At 34.1% G+C, this 23,505-nt stretch overlaps 3 protein-coding genes across 5 annotated transcripts; 2 read left to right on the top strand and 1 right to left on the bottom strand.

Moving 5' to 3' along the window:
• Positions 1-9,488: 9,488 nt before the first annotated feature.
• LOC131000860 (uncharacterized) lies at positions 9,489-12,847 on the top strand. The gene is made up of 7 exons (XM_057926983.1): positions 9,489-10,017; positions 10,466-10,523; positions 10,764-10,844; positions 11,141-11,176; positions 11,252-11,491; positions 11,580-11,721; positions 12,251-12,847. Exons 1-7 carry the CDS (start codon positions 9,839-9,841, stop codon positions 12,685-12,687), a joined length of 1,173 nt encoding a protein of 390 aa, XP_057782966.1. The 5' UTR covers positions 9,489-9,838; the 3' UTR covers positions 12,688-12,847.
• Positions 12,848-17,917: 5,070 nt separating this feature from the next.
• Positions 17,918-21,467, top strand: LOC131000842 (B3 domain-containing protein Os01g0234100-like). Of its 3 annotated transcripts, none has more exons than XM_057926960.1 (7): positions 17,918-18,245; positions 18,369-18,407; positions 18,507-18,590; positions 19,656-19,690; positions 19,770-19,938; positions 20,032-20,238; positions 20,529-21,467. In XM_057926960.1, the coding sequence occupies exons 1-7, from the start codon at positions 18,198-18,200 to the stop codon at positions 21,378-21,380; spliced, it is 1,434 nt and encodes a 477-aa protein (XP_057782943.1). In that variant the 5' UTR covers positions 17,918-18,197; the 3' UTR covers positions 21,381-21,467. The 3 variants fall into 3 exon arrangements, with proteins under 3 accessions (XP_057782943.1, XP_057782945.1, XP_057782944.1); XM_057926962.1 differs by having other exon boundaries at positions 17,923-18,245; positions 19,812-19,938; XM_057926961.1 differs by having other exon boundaries at positions 17,923-18,245; positions 19,773-19,938.
• On the bottom strand, positions 20,494-22,140 carry LOC131000927 (uncharacterized). The gene has a single exon (XM_057927077.1). The coding sequence runs from the start codon at positions 22,138-22,140 to the stop codon at positions 21,697-21,699; it is 444 nt and encodes a 147-aa protein (XP_057783060.1). The 3' UTR covers positions 20,494-21,696.
• Between the last annotated feature and the right edge of the window lie 1,365 nt (positions 22,141-23,505).

The following is a 23,505-nucleotide window of genomic DNA, read 5'->3' as shown; positions in this document are numbered from 1 at the left end:
ATTTACATACGATTTCTCTAAGATTAAATTTCAATCGTTTTTTAAAAATTGTTACAATCAAATAAATGAAAAAATCCACTCACACTCTAGCTCTAGGGTGACTCGAACCCCCGACCTATTGGTTGGAGAACATACTGCGCTTAGATTATGGGTAGATCAATGGTGTAAATCGATTCTTATTTTATATTGTAATAGTTGTTTTCGGTTGTCTAGCCTTCCATATATATATATATATATATATATAAAGGTTCCATCGAGAAATTAAATATTTTGCAAAATTGTGGAACGTTGAACAAATCAATAATTTGATGAAATGTCAATTATTTTGATGAACAGACGTATTTTGTTTAATATGTTAAAAATCTTATCACTCCAGGATTCGAACCTTCTTGATCATCAAAATTATTGATCTATTCAATATTTCATAATTTCAATTCGTAATGAATAAGACATATATACTGATGAACAGAGCCATATATACTGATGAACAATGCAGTATATACTGATGAATAACAAAATTTAAAATATTCTGCTCCCTCCAGGATTCGAACCCTGCGAAAAAAAATCACCCTCCAGATAGAATATCAACCATAGGATTGATAAAATAAACGCACCAGATCGTGCCCTAGATCTCACTAAAATTAGGGGGTCTCATTGGAACGGCCCCCTATATATATATGTGTGTGTGTGTGTGTGTGTGTGCGGGAGGGTTAAAATAAGTACACTTTTTAATATATAAAATAAGAATCATTTTCAGCCCTTAGATCATCAAGATCTACGGTTGATTCATCATCCTGTTGGATGAATTCATGGTCCTGAGTTCGAATCCCAAAGGTAGCAAAAAATTATTTTTTGCAATTTATACATTTACGCAGTGAATTCATACGTAATCTACATAAAATTCATACATTTTTCCTAGTTCTTATTTCTTATTTTAAGAGGTGCTCTCATGGTAGCCCTCCTCACATCTTAAAATAAGAAATAAGAGCAATTTTCAATATATGAATTTGTTGGGTCCCGGAAGGTCTAGAATGTGTAGGGGGGGAATACACCTAAAGGTAGTTTTTCAAAATCAAACTCAATACAACCTTTAACAGTTAACTGATACTGAAAAGTATGACTGATGAACCAGCTAACGAAAGGTTGAAGACTGATACTGAAAAACACTTCAGTAAAGATATCAGTTAAAGTCAAGACTTTAACTGATACACTTGTAGAGCTTAAGTCTTGGATTGAACAGAGAAGTGTTATGAATCTTACTGACTATCCGAAGAAATATCAGTTAGACTAATAACACACGCAGCGAAAAACTTAGTCTTTTGAAACAGCCTTTTAGAAACGCGTTGTCAGGTTAAAGTTTCACTTTACGATTAGTCAGTTTCAGTTAAGAATGTTTGTGCACAGATAAGAAAGTAAAACTGAAAATGATAAACAACAAAGGGATTTTACGTGGTTCGGAATCCAATTCCTACATCCACGGTCAGTTGATCACACTGACAAACACGCTGGGCTTATGCTTACGGGTGCACAACAAACCTTGAACTGAAAACACACGTTTCGGCACCAACACACTGGTTGGATTTCTCATACACACTTAGCGCGCACTGGGCACTAAGATCTCTTAGAGTTAGAACACTGGTCTGAACTCCACACAACTCAAACTCTTTTCGCTCAGTTGAAAGGAGTTCGAAAACTACCAACTAGATCACAGAGATCATGCTCTTTGTAATCAGTAACTTAGGCATTGGATAAACAATATTTGCCTAAGGTTCTAACATAATATATGTAATCAGCAATGAACTGATTTTGGCTTTGTGATTCTCTTCTTCGATTCAAATTTTGGAAGGCTTTGATTGGCTGAGTTGCAATTTCGGTATTGTTTCAGCTTGTGTATTTAAATCGGTGAAGATTGAAGTGATCCACGAGCTCTATTTATAGGAGAGGTCTTGAATAGATCTGTTGGCGGAGATGGTCTTCAAGAATTCATCTGTTGGAGAGTAATTCGAATTTTGCTGAGGCTTCAATTTTCGAGGTTCCTTGTTTGGTGAGAAACGGCTACTCAGGTACATGAGGTAAAGCGCCTCTGAAAAGGTAATCACCAAAAAGGAATGCTCTACAGAGAAAGAACGATCCTCTGTATCTCTGCATTTAATGCGACTGTACTTTGATTGCGTGGCTTCCTTTTAACGTTGGAGTTTCAGTCCGAGGAAGAATCTCAACTGATACTTGACTTTAGTATCAGTCCGCTGATTCTAGGTAGCCAGCATTAGATGAATCAGTCATAACTGATTCTTCAGTTGAGAAACTCGTTCTAGTCAAATATCAGTATTTGACTATGCCTTAATCGCGAACAGCAGTCGAGTTCTTTAGTCTTCAGTCTTCAGTCCTCGTTCTTCATTCTTCATTCCTCCGGTCTTCAGTCTTCAGTCTTTAGAACACTAAACAACTAGAAGATGAATTCCAACACTTGAGTTTGAAATGTTCTAGTCTATTACAAAGAAAACTTAAGGATTTTGGTATCATCAAAACTAGGGCTAGGATATTTCATTAAGTTTCGAACAGAATTTTATGTAGAACACGTATGAATTTGCTGTATAAAGGTATGAATTGTGAAAAATAAAATTTTGTTACCTTTAGGATTCGAACTCAGGACCATAAATCCATCCAACAGGGTTACGAATCAACCGTAGATCTTGATGATCTAAGGGCTGAAAATAATTCTTATTTTATATCTTAAAAAGTGTACTTATTTTAGCCATCCCCTATATATATATATATATATATATATATGTATAGAGAGAGAGAGAGAGAGAGGGAGAGGTCACTACTAGAAAAACGCTCATAGATAACGGATTTTATCCGTTATCTATGAGCAAAAAAACCGTTGTGTATAGTGGTGTTATCTATTCTATACGTCATACACAACGGTTTCAAAACCGTTATGTATAGTAGCATAGATAACGGTACGATGCGTCATACATAACAGTACGCATCCGTTATCTATAAAGGTTATACATAACGGTTTTTCACCGTTATGTATTAAGATTTTTCCGTTATGTATTAATTTTTTTTATATTTTTTTTTTATCATAGTTAACAGTTTTTTGCACTTTTTATAACGGTTTTAACCGTTATCTTTGATAGAATACATAACGGTTTTTCACCGTTATGTATTAAGATTTTTCCGTTATGTATTAATTATTTTTTTTTAATCATAGTTAACAGTTTTTTGCACTTTTTATAACGGTTTTAACCATTATCTTTGATAGAATACATAACGGTTTTTTGCACTTTTTATAACGATTTTTGCAGTTTTTATAACGATTTTAACCGTTATCTTTGATTAGAATACATAACGATTTTTTGCACCTTTTATAACAGTTTTTTTGCACTTTTTATAATTGTAGTATATTTTTAAATTTTACAATTTTTATAAAACGACAAAATGATAAAATCAACAATAACAATTTTATATATCATCCAAAATATTCATACCATCCAAATGAACCAAGTATCAAGTATACATCATCATTGCATATTCGATTCAAAATTGAAAGTACCAACTATCTTATAGCTAAAACAAAAATCTATCATACTATGTATTCTAGCACTAAGTCCTCAAGAACTAGTTGCTCTTTCCTGAAATCTTTCTTCCTCATGAAAGTAATCTGCAATAGAGATTTAGTGAAAAATGAAGAATGACCGCTACCTTCAGAATTATTAAAGTGACAAACTAAAAAAATAGGCACCAAGAGAAACCAAAGAGAGGCTTACCCCACGCTGGACTCGATTGAGAATTTTTCCAATATCTAGATAACCTTCAGGAGAGAAAGCAGCATGCCATTTCCGTGCACTTAAAGTTCTGCCAGACTAATTCATGTAGAGAATCACAACCAAACATGGAAAATATAGGAGTAAAAAGGAAATGTAAATGTGAAAATGAAACAGTAAGAAGCTGCATATTAACTCCACTATCTTTGCATCCTTGACATGCTCAATATATTCCCATGAACCACACTATATCATTTCCAGAATTAGCATATAAACCCAAAAAAAATCTAAATTGAACAGCTTAAACAAGCAACCGTGAACTTCATAAACTCATAAGAAACTGAATAAATATAAAAAGAAATTTGCAGATTGGATTGAAACCAAAAGACAAAGAAAAAGGAAGCAAACAGCAAACCTTGATTCTAAACTTGCTTTCGGGTACATCAGTGCAGTCAGGTCGCACTTGATAGTAAGAATCGGCTGGAGTTCCTACGTCCTTCCACAGTTTTCCCAATTTACACAGAATGATCCTTTCCCTAGAAAACGGTGAAAGAATAAAGGCGGCTTCAGTCTCTTGTAATGATCTCAGATCTCCACACACCTAAAAATCAAACAAGCACAAATTGTAAAAATTCGGACAACAAAGTTCGAATCTCTTACCACAGTCATCCACACTCAACACACATTAGCAAATCGACATCTAAATCCCTGACCAAAAACAAATCAAATCCCTGACTAAATGCCTATCAGAGTTAATCAAACTAAATACTAAATGGTAGCCGTTTAATCAAGCTAAATGTCTGGTTTAAGGCATTCAAGCAGTAGAGTTAATCAAAAAAGAAAGTCAATGATTACCAAGCATCTCAGGCAGGGGAAAGTTACAGCAGACATCAAAATTCAGTAGAATCGTGGTAAACACAGAAACTTGATTTATATAACTCAAAACTGTAGAAACAAGTAAACCACATTTCAAACATCAGATTCTATCTTTTCAACCAAGCTTTGTGTGCTATCATAATTAATTACGCCAAACTTACATTCCCACTCCGGTGAATATAAACAGATACAACTTTCCAGTGAAGATCGCCTGCACCATCAATGTCCGAAATCAATTTCAAGATACTCTAATATATATGTATAGAGAGAGAGAGGGTTGATTTACCGTAAATAAAAATAAGTTATCTTCATATGAGTATATAACAAACCAAACATAAATCGAAAATCTACAAACTGATCCATCACATCACATTTGTGGGATAACAAGAGTATAAAGTCTAGTTCTGGCAGTTTGGCACTAAACTAAACTAAACCAATATACCTTTGGCATCAAGTTCTACATCTATCATCACAGTTAAAAGATCAACTCAATCACAAAAAGTTTAGAGATCTTGTTTCTTGCTAAATTTAGTTTATGCAGGAACAAGATTATTTGGAAAAGCCAAGTATAGGAAGTTTTGTAGGCCTCAAAGGTTACTATTTTTTCTTAAATTAAAGAAATCCAAATACATACTAAGTTGTTGTGGCTCGCAGCCATGTTGCTGAAGGCACTCCCTCCTGCTCTGCTCAATGCATTGAACAATCTCTCACCCCAATCCTCTGTCAACTGAAATCACAACATATCATTTGAACTTGTGAGAATCAACTTTACCAAGTCTGCAACACAATTTCATAAAACAGATTCCAAAAACAAACAATTGAAACAGTCTTCAATTCAGAATAACCAAGAACAAAACGATGAACTGAAACAAGAAAAAAAAACTAGCGAAAATTCAAACCATAAATCCCTAAAATTCGAGTCCAAAATGCCCTAAAATTTGCTACCTAATGCACTCTTCAATTTCATTTAGTTGTTACCTGAAGAATGAGGGCGACTGTTGTCGGAGTCAGAGGCCAGGGGCAGTGGTGGTGCGATTGGAGCGGTGGTGGGCGCTGAGCCGACAACGGAGGTTGCTCTGCCCAAATTCAAAAATTACGCAAAGATAGAAATACATATAGAAAATGGAGAGAGAGAGAGTATACCGTGGTGGTGGAAGCGAAAGAGAGGTGATGGGGATGGGGGGCGACGCCAGGCTGGAGAAGGTGGCGGCTAGCGGCTGCTTGCCGGAGACAAAGGCGGCACAGAGAGGAGGTAGAGAGAGGGAGAAGGGGCAAAACTCTTGTTCAACGCCCAATTATCAACCTCATCCGCTCTCGATTGCAAATCGGAGAATTAGGGCTTTCCCCCTTTCCTGCCTCGATTATGTGGAGTTGAGAAGAGAACCGACCGTAGAACACCATCGGCTCGCCGATCCTCGGACCACCAGCAACGATGGGCGGGCTCTAGGTCGCGTAGCTCGCCGGTCTCCCTGAGATGGCGACGGCTGAGTTGTACCGAACAGAGAAGAACTAGGGCTCGACCAATCGAACAGAGAAGAACTAGGGCGTGGGGCAGCAGCGAGGGTGGGCGGCGACGGGCCGGCGTGGGGCAGCGACGCCGGCGGCGGAGTCGAGAGGGGAGAGAGAGAGAGTCGAAAGACAGGGAGGAGACAGGGAGGACGAACAAACTAGGGCTTGTAGTTTTGGGGTTAATTTCTAAATTTTCTAAATAAAATCTATTCCTTTTTTTCTTTTTTCTTTTTTCTCTTTTTTCACTTTTAATATTCAATTTTTGGTATTTAGATTTCTAATTTAGATTTTATATAAATGTTACTTAATGATAAAACAAAAAAAATGTTACTATGATTTTTTTATTTTTTAAAATCTATATCTAGGAATAAATTCAAATTTTAGGATAAACAATTTATTTGTTACTAATATAATATAATATAATATAATTTTTAAAAAAATAATAAAAAAATTATACATAACAATTTTTATAGACGCTCATACATAACGGTTCAAAAACCGTTGTAAATGACTCTTATACATAACGGTTCTTTAACGTTATGAATAAACCGTTATAAAAGATAGTTATAGATAACGGTGGCACAACGGTTTTGTAATACCGTTATGTATGCAACTAATAGATAACGCAAAAACATAACGCATTTTTTCAAACCGTTATCTATGCATATAGACAACACTACATAGATAACGGATTTTTCCAAAACCGTTATCTATTTCTAAAAGTGCGCTCATACATAACGGTTTTTGAAAAAAACCGTTATCTATGTACTGTTATGTATGTAAACTTTTGTAGTAGTGGGTTCAACAGAGAATGCTAAATATTTAGATAATAGAGAATTCATGAAACAAAAACGAACAAATCTATAATTTTGATGAACAAATCAATGTACCGCATGAACAGATGTTTGCCCCGAGTTTGAATCATGTTGGTGGCGTGTTTTTCTCTATTTTTACTAAATACGTCTGTTCATTACTTATGTTGATCTGTTCATAAAATGTATAAATTTGTTCATGGTGAACAAAAAGATAATTCTCTATAGAACTCAACTCTATATATGTGAACTCAACCCTATATATATATATATATATGTGTGTGTGTGTGTGGGGGGGGGGGGGTTAAAATAAAAACACGTTAGAATATAAAATATGAACTATTTTTAGCCATTAGATCATCAAGATCTACGATTGATTCATCATCTTGTTGGATGAATTCATGGTCCTGAATTCAAATCCTATAGGTAGTAAAAAAAAATTATTTTTCGCAATTCATATATTTACACAACGAATTCACACGTGTTCTACTCAGAATTCATACATTTTAGGTAGTTTGTATTTTATATGTTAAGAAGTGTTTATACCGTAGCCCTCCCCTACACACACACATATATATATATATATATATATATATATATATATATATATATATATATATATAGAGAGAGAGAGAGAGAGAGAGATAGGGGATCAATTGAGAATCCACAAGTAGTGTGAGAAATGAGAATACGTCTGAACAGTTGCGAACAAGTCATTTTATTTTGATGAATAAGTCAATAATTTTTGTAAACAAGCATTTTGGTTTTGGGTTTCGATGTCTAGTGGTGGCGAGATTTTCAACATATTAAATAAATACGTCTGTTCATCAGTTATATTGGTTTGTTCGTAAAATTTATTGATTTTGTTCATTATTTTCATTTCTCACAAAAAATCAAATTCTCAATAGAACCTAACCACACACACGCGCACGCACACACACACACACACACACATATATATATATATATATATATATATATATGTGTGTGTGTGTGTGTGCGTGTGTGTGGGGGGGGGAGGGGGGATGGGGGGGAGTTTAAATGAGAATGATTATATATTGTGAGAATGAGAATTAATATAAATAAGCTAGTATATATATTGTTGAATAAACTATTGGTAATTCATGAATAATCATTTAGATCTAGGTTCGAATAAAAAGGGTGAAATATATATATATATATATATATATATATATATATATATGTGTGTGTGTGTGTGTGTGTGTGTGTGTACGCTTCAATGAGACACTTATTTTTCGTGAGACACTGAGACCCTTATTTTTCAATGAATAAGACATATATACTGATGAATAACAAAATTTAAAATATTTTGCTCGCTCCAAAATTTGAACCCTGAGAAAAAAATTCGCCATCTAGATACAATATCAACCATAGGATTGATAAAATAAACGCACGAGATCGTGTCTAAGATCTCACTAAAAATAGGGGTATCATTGAAGCGCTCCCCTATATATATGTGTGTGTGTTAAAGCCACCATTTTTTGTCCCACATTGACTTGGTAAATGATCATGTCTCTAATGTATATGTTTGAAGCATCTGCTCCCCTTATGAGGCCTTTTAAGGGGATGATGAGCCTAATTGTAATACATATACTCCTTTCGTTCATGATAAAGTTTCATAAGAGGGAGTGACACGAGTTTTAAGTTGAGATTGTTGAATATATTGAGAGTGGTAAAAAATATTGTAATTAGTATTGAAAGTGGTGAAAATGTGAAAAATAAAGATAAATGGAGTATTATATTGAGAGTGGTGAAAATGTGTTGTAATTAATATAGAAAGTGGTGAAAATATAAAAAATAAGGATAAATAAGGTATTATAAGTGACAATGTATAATCCTAAAATAGGATTAAAAAAAATTATGAATGTCCCAATAGAAAAGTAGAAATTTTATCATGAACAAATGGAATATATTCTATGTATCAATCTAATTATGAAATATTGAAATTGTTGCGAAAGCGCAAGTATATATTTAGAGGGTGTTGGTTGGAAAACTAATGAGATGGTCAACGTTCAATAGTCACACATTTTTTCAAAAATGTCAAATACGTATTATTAAATATAGATGAGTACAAAGGGTACTCAATCCTTACACCATAAGAGTAGAGTTAAAACTTATACGAAATACAATCTTTCGACCTACTACACTAATCATATATTGAAAAACAAAAAAAGTAAGAAAATTGAGCTCGAAGTTACTTCTAAAAATTAATCTTCACACCTTCCATTACTTTTATGATAAATTGATCAATTCCATCTAAAGATGAACTCGTTTCGTGCCTTTTAAATCCTTCACACAGTGTGTTGCCAAATTAAATTTAATGTACTTTTATTTTCTTCTTGGTCTTTCGATAAAAAGTGGTTAATGTGGTTATGGAGATCAAGAGAGAAAATCAAAATACAATTCAATCAACTACAGTATTCATTAAGGATGAAACTTGATTCGGGAAGTGATACTTAATCATAAAATAAAAAGTCGATTCAAGATTGATTGAGCAGATAGCATAAGATGAAGAATCATTGGCCGGCGAAATGTTCAATAGCCACACATTAGTGATTTTACAATTCAAGCGTGTGTAGTGGTAGACTAGAGCAGCATTAAGTTTTGTGGAATTAAAAATGAGGAAATAAATTGTGGTGGTTTTACAAATATCACTAAGCTATCTGAGGTGGCAAATATCAATCCCGCTCGCCGATCCACCACCAGGACCGCTTCCTCCATCACCTCTCTCTCTCTCTCTCACCTCTTCAGCTCCACAGTCCATGAGATAATTTCTCGTACCCCTTCAAAATTTCTGATTTTCGGTGAATTTTCTCTGAAGCTCGGTTTCGAACTTCGGTTATCGTGAAGATGAGCAGCAGCGGGAGGTACTACTGGGCGCAGAATTGCGGCGACGAGTTTCAAGCTAAAGGAATAGTCGTGGTTTTCGCGTGGGTGTCGTTCAGCGAAGCTCTGCTGAATGATTCTATCAGCTTCTACTCTTCTCTCGGATGGAACTCTTTGGTTTGCCGTTCCAAATATCTCAATCCGTACGCTCTTTTTGCACTATCTACAAGTTTTTATCTCAATTTTACCATTTTGAGCTCATTTTCCAGTGACTGGGATTCAATAGTGTAGCTTCCTGTCGTCAATTTAGGTTCTACGTGTTGTGCGGTTGAATTGAAGATGGCGTGAGTTAGAATTTTGATGCTTTATGCGGATTGCGTGAAGGGGAGTGGGATGCTTTGGAGAGATATAGCTATGTAGTCGAAGAAATAATGAGTTATTTTCGTCTCTTGATAAAAGAGGATGGTCGTGTTTGCAATTTTAGGTCTTATGAAATACTATATGAAATCAGCTTCTAACTTAGGCCGTGCGTCATCGTTACTGCACTTTGTCTTTGTTGATGTTTTGTGTGCTTATGAGCATGAGTAGTATTGAAGAATTATGACCTAATTAGAACAAGTATTGACATTCCGCGAGCCGTCTCTTATGCAGGTTCTTTCCAGAGAGAGCTACATCCCTTGCTTTTGCTGTCCTAGAAGAGCTTGTCAAGGTCAGTCTTCTATCGTTTTTTTGTATTTGTGGAATTAGTACATTGATTGAACGAAGATTATACACCTACAAGGTTTTCCCCTTAAATCATGCATTTGTGATTTGTATTACATTAGGTTGCTTGAAAATCATGTGAATTCTCCAGCAAAGTAGTTTTATCCCCCAGTTTCCCTGGGGGGCACTGTTTGCATCCCCGATATGGCTTGGTGAAAATATTTAGCTGGTGTTCTTGTGCGTGTAGGAGCTCAAAGGTGGATTATGTCCTGTAGTACTTGCGGCTTTTGCTGGGGGTTCGAAAGCTTGCATGTATAAGGTTTTGCAGGTAATCTAAATGCATTAGTCTTGCCGTAATGATCTTCATGAATTTTGACCTTTTCACACATTATGTTTTTAGGCTCTTTGGTTCAGAACTTTGTCATGCATTTGCTTCAATTAAGCCTTACACTGATTCTGAGTAAGCTATGTTTTCTAGTCAGTAAAAGAAACAAACTCAATATAATACACTGTATCATTCACATGAAGCCATAATAGATCAGCTTAGAGCAGTATGTTTGACAAACTTGCTCCTTGGTTATTCGGGCTGTAGCATGCTAATAATTCCTTTTCCGATTGATGCAGATTATTGAAGGATGTTCTGAAGTTGAACTCAATATGGTAAATTTTGACAGTGAATTGTTGGTGATTGATTGGTAAACCTTCTTCTCACTATCCATTTGTTGTTACGTGAAGGAAGATCGTAGGTTGGTTGCAAGCTGCATCTCTGGACAGATCTATGATTCTGACCCCATAGATTTTACTACTGACTTGGGTGCTCGATTTGCTTTGCATCGCTCGATCCTTAAAATGCCTGGTGCGTCGAAGCTAGCATCATTTTTAGCAAAAGGTGTTACTTCGAGCTTGGATGCTTTATTTCTCACCAGATTCGGTTCCCAACAGGCTGAATACTGGCAAACCCTTTATTCCTCTGTGGTGAGTCACCAACTGGATTATGGTTTTCCAATAATATCCATCCTTTTCTCATATCATTCTTCTTTCCTTTTGGTGTTTTTGCTTGTAGCGTTTGGGGGCCCCCTTTCTCATTCTATGCTCAGAAAATGAAGACACTGTTCCTTTTTCAACCCTATGTACCTTTGCAAAGCATTTACTGGATGTGGGCGGTACTGTAAAGATTATAAAGAGGACCGCTGCATTCCATCTAGGTTAGTTTCTAATTACTTGACTTAGTTTCTCTATCATGCAGCTTATAGCAAAGTTCTTTTTCAAGACGACTTTTGTTTTTTAGAGAAAGAACATTAGGTAGAACCATACACTACAGTTTCTTGTATACTTATTTCCGTCATTTATACATGCAACTAAAAGAAACACTTTAAATAACATTAGTGGTACTTGGAAGTAGAGCAATTCAAATTTTATTCAAATCATGGACTTCTGTGAACATTTTATAATATTTATTTTCCTTCCTGAGCATTTTATAGTTTCATATATGTGCCCTCTTGGTCCTCTTTGTCTATCTAGTTTGTTAGTGGCTTATCATAATTATTGGTCCTCTGATATGCTTACTTCTATAATCTATATTTAGCAATTTTACTGAGATGTCCATCTTGAAACGCTATCAGTGTTTTTCCCACTTCTTGCTAACTTGCTTACTTCTTCTTCTTCTTCTTCTTCTTCTTCCTCTTCTTCCATGTTCTCTATTATCCTAATTGATTCATCATTTGCCTGTTACAGGCCATCATCAGCACCAATCAACACAGTGCACAGCTATAACCAAGTTGCTTGAGGAGGCAGTTTCAGTTTTCTCGGAAAAAATTCAGAATCTTGGAGAAAAATGCAACATGGAAGATATGCATGATGTTATCTCCCCCATAATTTACAATCTCCAGAACGCAACAGTTGTCACAAATCCAAATGACCACTTCTTGCTGCCAAGCTCATCAGAGTATCAAAAGAGCACAGAGGAGCTGAAAGACAGGTTGTCGCCTCATCGGTCAAGCCCTCGTATGAGCACAAATACTGTTCTTGGCCAAATATTGTTCGATGCTTGTGTTCCACAAAATGTTGAAGGTTGGGATATTAAGTTCTCAGGAAGTTTGAATGGAGTACCGTTTGCTTCTGTACGGAGACGCTCCCCCTTTTGTGCAATGAAACAGAGATCAAGATTATGAGGTATGGCTACTGTAAATAGAGGTAATGCTAATGCATGCCAACTCTCAACTATAAGCCCAGCGATTTTGATGGCCGACTGTATTTCACGCTTTGACTTGCAATGATTTTGGTCTGTGTTAACATTTTGCTAATTATTGTAAATATAAATGTTTCTTGTAATTGTACGTATAATAATGTTCATCCATTAATTATGACGGAGAGAGAGATACACCTGTTGCATGTAAAATGTAGTTCTTTGAGTAAGTTTCAACATTTACTTGGCTACATGTATATTAACACTATTGAAGATGTGTTAGAAAAAGATTTTAAGTTTTTTGCTTTTCTAGATCGTCTTGTTATTCATTTTTTTTATATATAAATTACACGAGTAAATAAAAAAATTTAAAGTTTTTTCAAAAAATAAAAATAAAAACAAAGACCGAACGATAGTAATTTCAGGACCTCAGCTTTTGGACATTAATTATCTGTTGTTAGGCCAACGCATGCACACATCTTATTATTCATGCTGACCTTTCAATATTGCAGATTCAAAATTAAATAACTATGACAATGAAATATAATAACAATGGGGTAAATATATTCTACTATTCATTTATGCATAATTAATTACTCATGTTATTGATCTATATGCATTGTATTAAAAAATATTCATTAGAAAAAACATACTCCCTCCGTCCACGAAAAAGTGCCCCATTTGGGTGCTGGCACGGGTTTTAAGAAAGCTGAAAAAGGTGGTGTAAAAGACTAAAAGGGTAGTGTTAATGTATTGTGGTTACTTTTACTAATCTTGCACTAACTAAATAAATGAACTTGAAATTCAGAAAATAAATAAATAAATAAATACATAAAAAAATGGAAAATAAATAAATTGGAAATAAAATTTTCAGAAAATAAATAAATTGAAAATTCGAAAATAAATAAATAAATAAACTGGAAATTGAGAAAATAAATAAATAAACTGGAAATAAATAAATAAATAAGTAAATAAACTGGAAAATAAATAAACTGAAAATTCAAAAATAAATAAATAACTAAACATGAAATTCAGAAAATAAATAAATAAAATGGAAATAAATAAATAAATAAATAAACTGGAAATAAATTAACTGAAAATTCAGAAAATAAATAAATAAATTAATGGAAAATAAATAAACTGTAAATTCGAAAATAAATAAATAAACTAAAAATTCAAAAATAAAAAAACTTGAAATTCAGAAAATAAATAAATAAATAAATTGAAAATCGAGAAAATAAATAAATAAACTGGAAATAAATAAATAAATAAATAAATAAATAAGTAAATAAACTGGAAAATAAATAAACTGAAAATTCAAAAATAAATAAATAACTAAACTTGAAATTCAGAAAATAAATAAATAAAATGGAAATAAATAAATAAACTGGAAATAAATTAACTGAAAATTCAGAAATAAATAAATAAATAAATGGAAAATAAACAAACTGGAAATTCGAAAATAAATAAATAAATAAATAAACTGAAAATTCAAAAATAAATAAACTTGAAATTCAGAAAATAAATAAATAAATAAACTGAAAATTCAGAAAATAAATAAATAAATAAACTGGAAAATAAATAAACTGGAAATAAATAAATAAATAAGTAAATAAACTGGAAATAAATAAACTGAAAATAAATAAATAAATAAGTAAATAAACTGGAAATAAATAACTGGAAAATAAATAAACTGAAAATTCAAAAATAAATAAATAAATAAACTTGAAATTCAGAAAATAAATAAATAAATAAACTGAAAATTCAGAAAATAAATATATAAATAAAATGGAAAATAAATAAACTGGAAACAAATAAATAAATAAATAAACTGAAAATTCAGAAAATAAATAAATAAACTGGAAATAAATAAATAAATAAATAAACTGGAAATAAATAAACTAAAAATTCAAAAATAAATAAATAAATAAACTTGAAATTCAGAAAATAAATAAATTAATAAATAAACTGAAAATTAAGAAAATAAATAAATAAACTGAAAATTAAGAAAATAAATAAATAAATGGGATTAATTGTGTGGGTTAATTGCATAGATTAAATAAAAGTGGATTTATTAATTATTAATGACATAAGTTGTAAATAAATTGAAAAGTAAAGGGTATGAATGTACAAAAAGGTAAACATGACACTTTTTCGTGGACAAAAAAAAGGGGTAAGTAGGGCACTTTTTCGTGGACAGAGGGAGTAGTATATTAGAGTTAGGGATCGGGTCAATCTATAGTACTTCGGGAATTATTTGGTTGTGAGCTATTTGATTATGGGTTATTTGGACTAAAATATTTTAAGATAACTTTTTGATTTTAATCTTAAACTTTCGGGTTTCGAGCTAACTTGCTGGGCCAATTGGACTAAAACATTTATAAAAAAAACAAATTAATATGTTTCTCTTAATACTCTCTCCGTTTCGGCTATCTTGAGATCTTTTTGGGGGCACGAGAATTAAGAAAGTAGTGTTTTTATGTAGGTGAAAAGTGAAAATGTGAATAAAAGGTAATTTTTTGCCAAATAAGAAAATGTCTCAAGATAGGTGGAACGCCAAAAAAAATATATCTCAAGATAGGTGGGACAGAGGGAGTAATTCAATATATGTAATAAATCAATACACATACATGAAACAATGTTATTTCGACATCGACTTATATAATAATTAATACTCTATCTGTTTTCATAAAATGCATCTCGAAAATTAATATATTTCTCTTAATACTCTCTCCGTCCCGACTATCTTGAAACATTTTTTTGGGCACGGGAATTAAGAAATTAGTGTTTTTTGTGTAGGTGAAAAAATGAAAAGGTGAATAAAGGATAAAATTTTTGCCACATAAGAAAATGTCTCAAGATAGACGGGACGCCCAAAAAGGAAAGTGTTTCAAGATAAGTGAGACGGAGGGAGTAATTCAATATATGTAATAAATCAATACACATACATGAAACAATGTTATTTCAACATCAACTTATATAATAATTAATACTCTATCCATTCTCATAAATGCATCTAATTCATCATTTTTTTCCGTCCACATAAAATGTACTCCCTCCGTCCACAAATTAATGCCCTACTTGGGTCCTGGCACGGAGACTAAGAAAGCTGAAAAAAGTGATGTGGATGAAATATAAGGGTAGTTGACTAAAGTGATAAAGTAGTTGACTAAAGTGATAAAGTGATAAAGTGTAGTAAATATAGAATATAAAAGTGAAAAAGGTATTTGAAGGTGGGTCCATTAGTGGCAAAGGGTAGTAAATATAGAAAAAGTATGAGAGTAAAATGGTACAAAAAGCAAAACAGAGCATTAATTTGTGGACAGTTTTTTAAAGCCAAACAGTGCATTAAATTGTGGACGGAGGGAGTATCAAGTATATTTTTGGTAAGCTTTGCACTCACATTATTGTGAGATCCTTGCTCCACTCACAATACATTCAACTACTTTATTAAAACTCATATCATTTAGAAGGGGATACTTTTTATGAGGACGGACAAAGTAGTATGTAACTATAGATCTAGCTACTTATAGATTGAAATATGCACGACTTGATATCCCCTTCAGAACTGTAACTGTCAATTATTTTTATTTGGAAGAAGGGGGAGCGGTGGGATTCCCTAGATCTTGTTACTTATAAACTGAAATTTGCACCCCGTTAAGAACTATAACAATAATTTTTTTTAGGTGAAGGGGAGAAGACAAGCAGTGGTGTATCTTGATTTAGGGGTGAACAAAATACCTGAAATCTAAATATTCAAATCAAATGAAATTGAATTTTAAAATTCAGATTGAATTTTTTGAGTTTTCGATTTGGATCAGATTGAATTATGTTCAAACTTTAAATTTTCAGATGGGTATATTTTAAAATTGAAAAAAAAAATTGAAACATGAATTATATAATAAAAATATATATAATAGAATATAGGGTTAGGTTCTTGTGTGAACTGATGAACAACACAAATATATAAAATACATGAACGTAAAACATATGAACAATGATGTTCATGGCTTACTGTCTTTTGTTCATGTATTTTATGTATTTATTCATAAATAAAAAATACATGAACAAAGATGTTCATGTCTTAAGCCATGAACATCGTTGTTCATGTGTTTTTTTATTCATGTATTTTATGTATTTGTTCATAAATAAAAAACACATAAACAATGATGTTCATATCACACTATTCAACAACCGTTGGATCTGTCCAAATCAACGGTTGTTATTGGTTCCCCATTCTCACAAAAAGATGTGGTTCTAACATGATCCTTTCCCATAATATTTCATTTGTGAAAAACATGCATAACTTGGTACTTTGGAACATCTTCAAAAAAATATTCATTTTTTATTTTTGGACATTACTCCACTCACATTAAAGTGATGCTATTTCTCCACACACACATTCATCTAATACAATATTTCTTAAAATTCGTATTACTAAAAGCGGCACATATTTTTCAGGGACAAGGTTTTTCTCCGATTTCTTGAATAATTTGAGTTGGTTTAAATTCATTTTTCTTTATAATTCGAATTTTCGGATCAATCAACCCTAAGAAACTCCGAATATAGGCCTGGAATTAAGTAAAATTCGAACTCACTCTAATTTAAAATTTCTCTATCTACGTATTAAAATATGCACCGCTTAAATATTCCCTAGCAAAAATGTCAACTTCTAAAAACCGTTTAAAGTGTACACCATTAATTCTTCTATTATCTAAAATGCTTTAGTGTCATGATGAAACAATTGAGACTCAAAATGTGAGAAAAGGAAGTTTGTACTAAAACTTTGTTGAAACTTGGGAAAATGTAATAGAAATGGAAGCAAACACCAATCGTTTAGCACAATAAATTCTTACGGTGCAATGAACACGAAACTAAAAAAGATTAAAGGTACGGTGTGTATATAGTCATAATGACTCTATTCGAGACACTGAATCCATTCTGGATCTTTTTTCTTTCTTTTTTTTAGTATAAAAAGTAATTGATATATAATTAAATAATTAATTCACACGCAATGAGACATAGAATCCACTCTTAATCTGATACTATATTAATCTCATTTCAACTAAATTTTCATTTTTCCGACAAATTATTATCGAAATACTAATAAATTTCCGGGTTGGATTTGATAAATGTAAAAACGTACATTTTGTTAAATGGAGTAGTTTTTTTAAAATAAAAGGTGTCAAAGCTACCCGTAATATACTACTAGGAGTGGGAGAGCATCATGCCACGCATCTCCTTAAATTCAAATAAAAGACATTACCATTTCTCTCTCATCAACTCCAACGCGTTCTTGCAATTTCTCTCTCACGTAAACCCAGAAACATGCTCTGATTCCTGTCAACTTGTCAAATCCCATTACTTAAACCAGCAACTTATTTTGAAAGCAACGGTCGACACACAGACACACTAGTATATACGATGATGATCAGCAACTCTGCATTTCTCAAGTGAGGAAGATTTTTCAGAAAAACAAAAGGGGAGCAAATAACAATGGCGGTCTCTCCAGTGCATGATTCTGGAGGAACTATTACTTGCAAGGTTACTGTCTCTTTATATGAGTTGCTTATTATTTTGATCCTTTGGAGTTTGAACGTATACATTTTAAAGGGTTTTGAAAATTTTTGTTTTTTTGTTTTTGTATTGTGTGTGGATGTTATACAGAAGCTTAAGCGGAAAAGTGCTACACCGGAGGAGTCTAAGGTCACTATCTCTTCTCTTGAAATTGGTGATCTTGGACATATATTGCCGTTTTAAAATGGGTTTTGGGATGTTTTTGTTCTTCCTTTTTTGTGAATATAGGCTAAGCAGCGGAGTTCTATATGGGAGATGAAGAGAAGGCTGGTGAAGCAGAGGCTAATGGACCTTAGCTATGCAGACGAGAATGTGAGAATTTTCTAATTAATGCTTCATGTTAAATGTATACTCCTATTTTTTTGTCTCGTGATGAATGCGGATTGAACTATTTGAAGAACTGTGCTGTTTATGAGTTTTTTACTATCTATACATGTTTTGGTAGTGGTGAGATGATGCTACTTGCAATTGCTGTTAGAAATGGGAGGGTTATGGTTTTATGAGAAACTATGGCCAATGGTAATTTGAGGTAAAACCCTGATCAAGAACTATGCCCATTCTTAAATACTCCCTCAGTCCCACTAACTATGGCTCCTTACTTTTTTGTGCTCGTTTATTAAGAAGAAGAATGATTAAAGGATAAAGGTGATAGAAAGTGATGAAGTCCACAACTTTTGGTGAGATAAAGGGGTCTTCTTTTTTGGAATGAGCCAAATGTAATGCAACAACCTAAAATGGCAAAGGGGTTATGTTAAATGGGATGGAGGGAGTACTTTGTTCAATAGCATAAGTGAGAACTGGTGTTATAACATGAGAAAGGGTTTGATTGATAAGACTTGTTTGTTGGTTTTGGGTTTCGATTGAAAGTAAGCATAATTGGAAGAAGTAATTGTGGGAGTAAGGTTTTAGGATGATTTGGATGCTTAAAGGATAGGTGACTTAGTTTCTCAATAATCTAGGGATAAAAGCAGAGTAGAGGAACTTGGTTTTCATTAGCTTCGAATTTGTTTGATTTGGAAGGAAAGCAAGGTACTTATAGACTCACTCCACCACCATCAACCACTCAAGAATGTTGTTTAGGAGCATTTCCACAGTTTCAGAATCTCGCTTAGATTCTTACAACTTGGTCATATCTTCTTCCAAAATCAATAAATTCTCACCCGGAAATTCCTATAGATTTCTCAAAAGGCATTAGTCTTAGTAGTAGAGTCATATGATCTTGAAATGAAGTAGAAATCTCAGATTACATAGGGGATTCGCTATCTTGAATCGAGTTTTCAGTGACTTTTAGATACTTCCACAGTGGCATTCTACTCTGTTGCTTTACTGGTAAATTGGCGATTGTCTAAATAGACTTTCATTTTTTTGCTCGAGCAGGAAGAGTCAATTACTGTGGAAACACCTCTTGTACAGTAAGTAATTGATGCTCTGCAAATTCTTACAGAGTATACACCCCAATTTCTTTAAAGCTAATTTTCTTTATTCTTATAGTAGTACACCCCAAGAGAGTCCTCCTACTAATGATGTTAACAGTAGTGCTGGTGTCTCAAACTCCACTATGGAACGAGCACAAGAGGTTCAAGCAAATCTGTCACCCAAATCCTCCCCTAGTTTTATAAAGCGAATGCTCAAATCTCATGTATCTGGTGGATTCTGGTTGGTGAGTTGAATTCGTTACGTGGTCCAGAAATGAGGCAAATCTACTTCTGCAGGGTAAATAAAATGCATTAAGTATATCCTCGTTGAAATGCAGGGCCTACCAAAGAAATTTTGTGCTGCACATCTACCGGAACAGGATGAGATGGTAGTTCTGGTAGGTGAAAATGAAGATAGATACAATACGAGGTACTTGGTGGAGAAAACTGGTCTAAGTGGTGGATGGAGAACCTTCTCGATTGAACATAAGTTGCTTGCCGAAGATGTCTTAGTTTTTCAACTGATTGAGCCGTGCAAGTTTAAGGTAACACTTTGTTTTTCCAGTTGCTGGTGGGAGTATTCATTAACACATGGCAATAAAAATGTGTGTAAAAAAACGACTTAATGATCACCTTGATCCTATTTTGGGAGCTTTAAGTCCTCTTTAAATATAAGTTTGTTCACCTAACCTTGGTAAATTGTTCGACATTGGACCTGCAACACGATACACATGGAAGTACGACATGTTCCTCGTGTATGCTAATATCGAGTGTAAGCGCGTTCCATTTCATTTGGTAAGAAGCCACATCTGACTCTCTCTACCCTTTATTCAAGGTACACATTGTGAGAAGCAGAAGCGTTACAGATATTGATGGAGCTAGAACCCTTCAAAATCTAAGTTTTCATGCAGAGCCAACAACTGAAAATGATAATTCCACCTTGATGGTGAAAATGGAAGAAGAAGATGTGCTGATTACTGAAACAGCAAGGGACAAATGTGTGGAGCTCTATCCTGCTAAAAACAAACAAATCAAAGATACAGGAGGATCGGTTTATCCTAGTGAAGCTGCACCCAATCAAACTGGAGATGACAACGATCATGCTAGTTCAGAGACCATGGATGGCATCAAATTCTCAGAATCTTTTCTAAGTTTCAAAGACGTGAAGAGCTTCAAAGATTTCAGCATCCACGTTGATGGCCTAATGATCGATGCAGAGATGCCTTTACATCTCAGAAGAAAGTATTACGAGCTCTGTCGCAGCCAAAACACGTTTCTCCATGAGAATCTTATGAAGGGCCTCAACACGAAGCTAGCTGCTGGTATGATATCTGAGACCTCCAACATAGCCGATGCTATCAGAGCAGCCAAGCCAAGTGCGGGCGCTGCTGACCACTTGCGTAACTGGGATACGGCTCTTAAAGCTTTCGAGGAGTTGGGCATGGTGGTGGGATTCCTGCGTGCCCGGATAGATAAGCTGCTCACTCTCTCTCGCCAAGTCGAAGATATAATTGAGCAGAAGAGGTGCGAAAGAGCTGAAGCCAAAGAAGAAACGCGACGCCTCAACTTGAAGCTCTTGGATGTCAAGATCCAGATACAGAATCTTGATGCTGAGATTGATGGTCTCATAGCGAAAAACGAAGAGCAGGTCTATGTTTTTAGAGAGGCTGCTGCTGCTCCTTGGTGAAAGGCTCTCTTAGTATGTTGTTTGTATGTTGTATGTATGTTTGCTTTATCGTTACGAGAATGTTTAGTCACGTTGTTTTGTGTTTCAGTCTCGTGTTTTATTTGAGTTTGCAGTGACTGTTGAATTTTACACGATGATGTTGAAATATGAAACACAGATTGGTGACAGTAAGAAACATAGGATCAAATTGTTAGATTATACAAAAAGGGCTCAAAATCTACATCGATTCTTCTAACTTGAGCAGCAGCAACATCCAAAACTCGTCAATCAGCAACACTTTACAACCAACAAAAAGCGACCAATTTTACAAAATGCATTATTTCTTCCTGGTAAACTTGGCAAAAACATCCATCTCTGAGGCCTTCATCTCATCTATACTTCCCAAACTCTTCTTCTCACTCTTCTTAGGCACAACGTTGTGTGATCTCTTGAGCCCAAACCAGCGGCTCGCACCCTTGACCAGCCTCAGCGAGGAAACATCCTCACAATCATCGTCACCAGCAAGGAGCTCGTCTCTGAGAGTAGTCGTCTTCGTGAAGTTGTCCCTTGATGGCAGCATTTTGCCATTGAAGAAAACCTCATCTGCAGAGATCATAGAGTAGTTCCGGACAGAGAACTCGAAATCCGAGGACACGGGGGCTTCTCTATAGCTCTTCTCTAGCTTGATGGGCTCAAGAAAATCATTTGAAAATGAGATTCTTGGACCATTGATCGTGTTGTACAAGGATTGATCGTTGCTCGACATGTTTAAGCATGCCATTGCAGAATAGGAGCAAGAGTAAGATCAAAACTCACTTTTTTTTTTCTTTTGCTTTACTGTTGGAGTTGCCATGCAATGTGTTACAACCCCTCTTTATATAGGACTTCTTCAAATTTTTGTGCAGGTGATTTGCAGTTAAAAAATTGTATTAAAAAAATGTGGCTGTGCCCCTTTATGCTGATGAAGAAATGGTATTTACTTGTTCAAGACAAAATGGCCTCAATCATGGCGTTGTTCTTGAGCTAGAAACGTGATGAACTTATAATAATGTTTTCATAGATCTATCTATATCAATATTAAATCATGTAGGATACCAAGTTTTAATTCTCTTTATGCTTTCTCACTAGTAAAAGCTGGCATAGTATTGTGGTGAAGCGGTGAAACGAGGCAAAGGGTTATAAGAGCATCTTAATCTTGGAGGAAACAGTTGGATGAAGCTAAGATAAACTAAACTAAACTAAACAATCAATATAGTCTTGATTCCTCTCTGAACTTAAAATAATTTTATTGTCATAGACTTGCAGCGTACATATTGTATGCCTAAAATATATGAGTTGATAAGATTATGTATATCTCACCTAGATTTATTTGGTTGTTGAACTGGACTTAAGCTGTCTGATTTGGAGATTAAGATCCAAAGCTCTAAGCAACTTCAAGGAAATTTCTAAAATTAAGCATAAAAAACACCCTATTATCATTAATTACCATTCACTTTAGTCAAATGATTCGGGTAAAGTTCAACTTATCATATTTAATTTGCACTTCCCAACAGCTGAGCTGTAGGCGTTTTTTTGTCAAGAAACAAACTAGTCTCGTCTCATTACACCAAGGAAGAATAAGTTGAAATTGGCATCAATATGCAAGTAACATGTACAAATGGTAAAACTGTTGCTTTCAATACAGGAATCTAATTCTAATGTTCAATAAATCATATTCTCCAGCCTTAGCACATGGTAAATCAGACAGATTTACTGTTTTCAAAGGTGACATTCCCTCCCTCCCCATGTGAAATTTCAGATTCATTATATTTCACAATAATGCTTATTCCAAGAATCATACTTCAATTTATTTTAGAAACTACATAAATTTACATCAATAAGTGGCAACCTTTGGACATCTGCAGAGGTCCTATGTATGCATGAATGGTAAGAAAAGCAAAAAGACAATCATCAACAACATGGGGTTATTTAATTAAATTGAATTCATCTTAGGTCTTGCTGCATTGTTGATATTGTTCATTTTAGGTGCAAGTGCATATGATTCTCTCTCTCTCTCTTTTTGGTGGGCTTTTTCTAGAAAACCTCATCCCAATAGAAATATTTGCACACATTATAAACCTAAGACATTTTTCTCTGTTAACAAGAC

Source organism: Salvia miltiorrhiza, chromosome 8, assembly GCF_028751815.1.
Source record: "Salvia miltiorrhiza cultivar Shanhuang (shh) chromosome 8, IMPLAD_Smil_shh, whole genome shotgun sequence".
Classification (NCBI taxonomy): domain Eukaryota; kingdom Viridiplantae; phylum Streptophyta; class Magnoliopsida; order Lamiales; family Lamiaceae; genus Salvia; species Salvia miltiorrhiza.
Note: the sequence above shows the minus strand (reverse complement) of the source record. Positions and strands in the feature narration are given on the sequence as shown.

Bases quoted from the DNA above. Each gene is read 5' to 3' on its own strand.
- LOC131000860 (XM_057926983.1), top strand. From the start codon at position 9,839: ATGAGCAGCAGCGGGAGGTACTACTGGGCGCAGAATTGCGGCGACGAG. The intron at 10,845-11,140 runs GTAATCTAAATG...CGATTGATGCAG, and splicing joins GCATGTATAAGGTTTTGCAG to ATTATTGAAGGATGTTCTGA. The intron at 11,722-12,250 runs GTTAGTTTCTAA...TGCCTGTTACAG, and splicing joins GACCGCTGCATTCCATCTAG to GCCATCATCAGCACCAATCA.
- LOC131000842 (XM_057926960.1), top strand. From the start codon at position 18,198: ATGGCGGTCTCTCCAGTGCATGATTCTGGAGGAACTATTACTTGCAAG. The intron at 18,246-18,368 runs GTTACTGTCTCT...GATGTTATACAG, and splicing joins GAGGAACTATTACTTGCAAG to AAGCTTAAGCGGAAAAGTGC. The intron at 19,939-20,031 runs GTGAGTTGAATT...GTTGAAATGCAG, and splicing joins TATCTGGTGGATTCTGGTTG to GGCCTACCAAAGAAATTTTG.
- LOC131000927 (XM_057927077.1), bottom strand. From the start codon at position 22,140: ATGGCATGCTTAAACATGTCGAGCAACGATCAATCCTTGTACAACACG.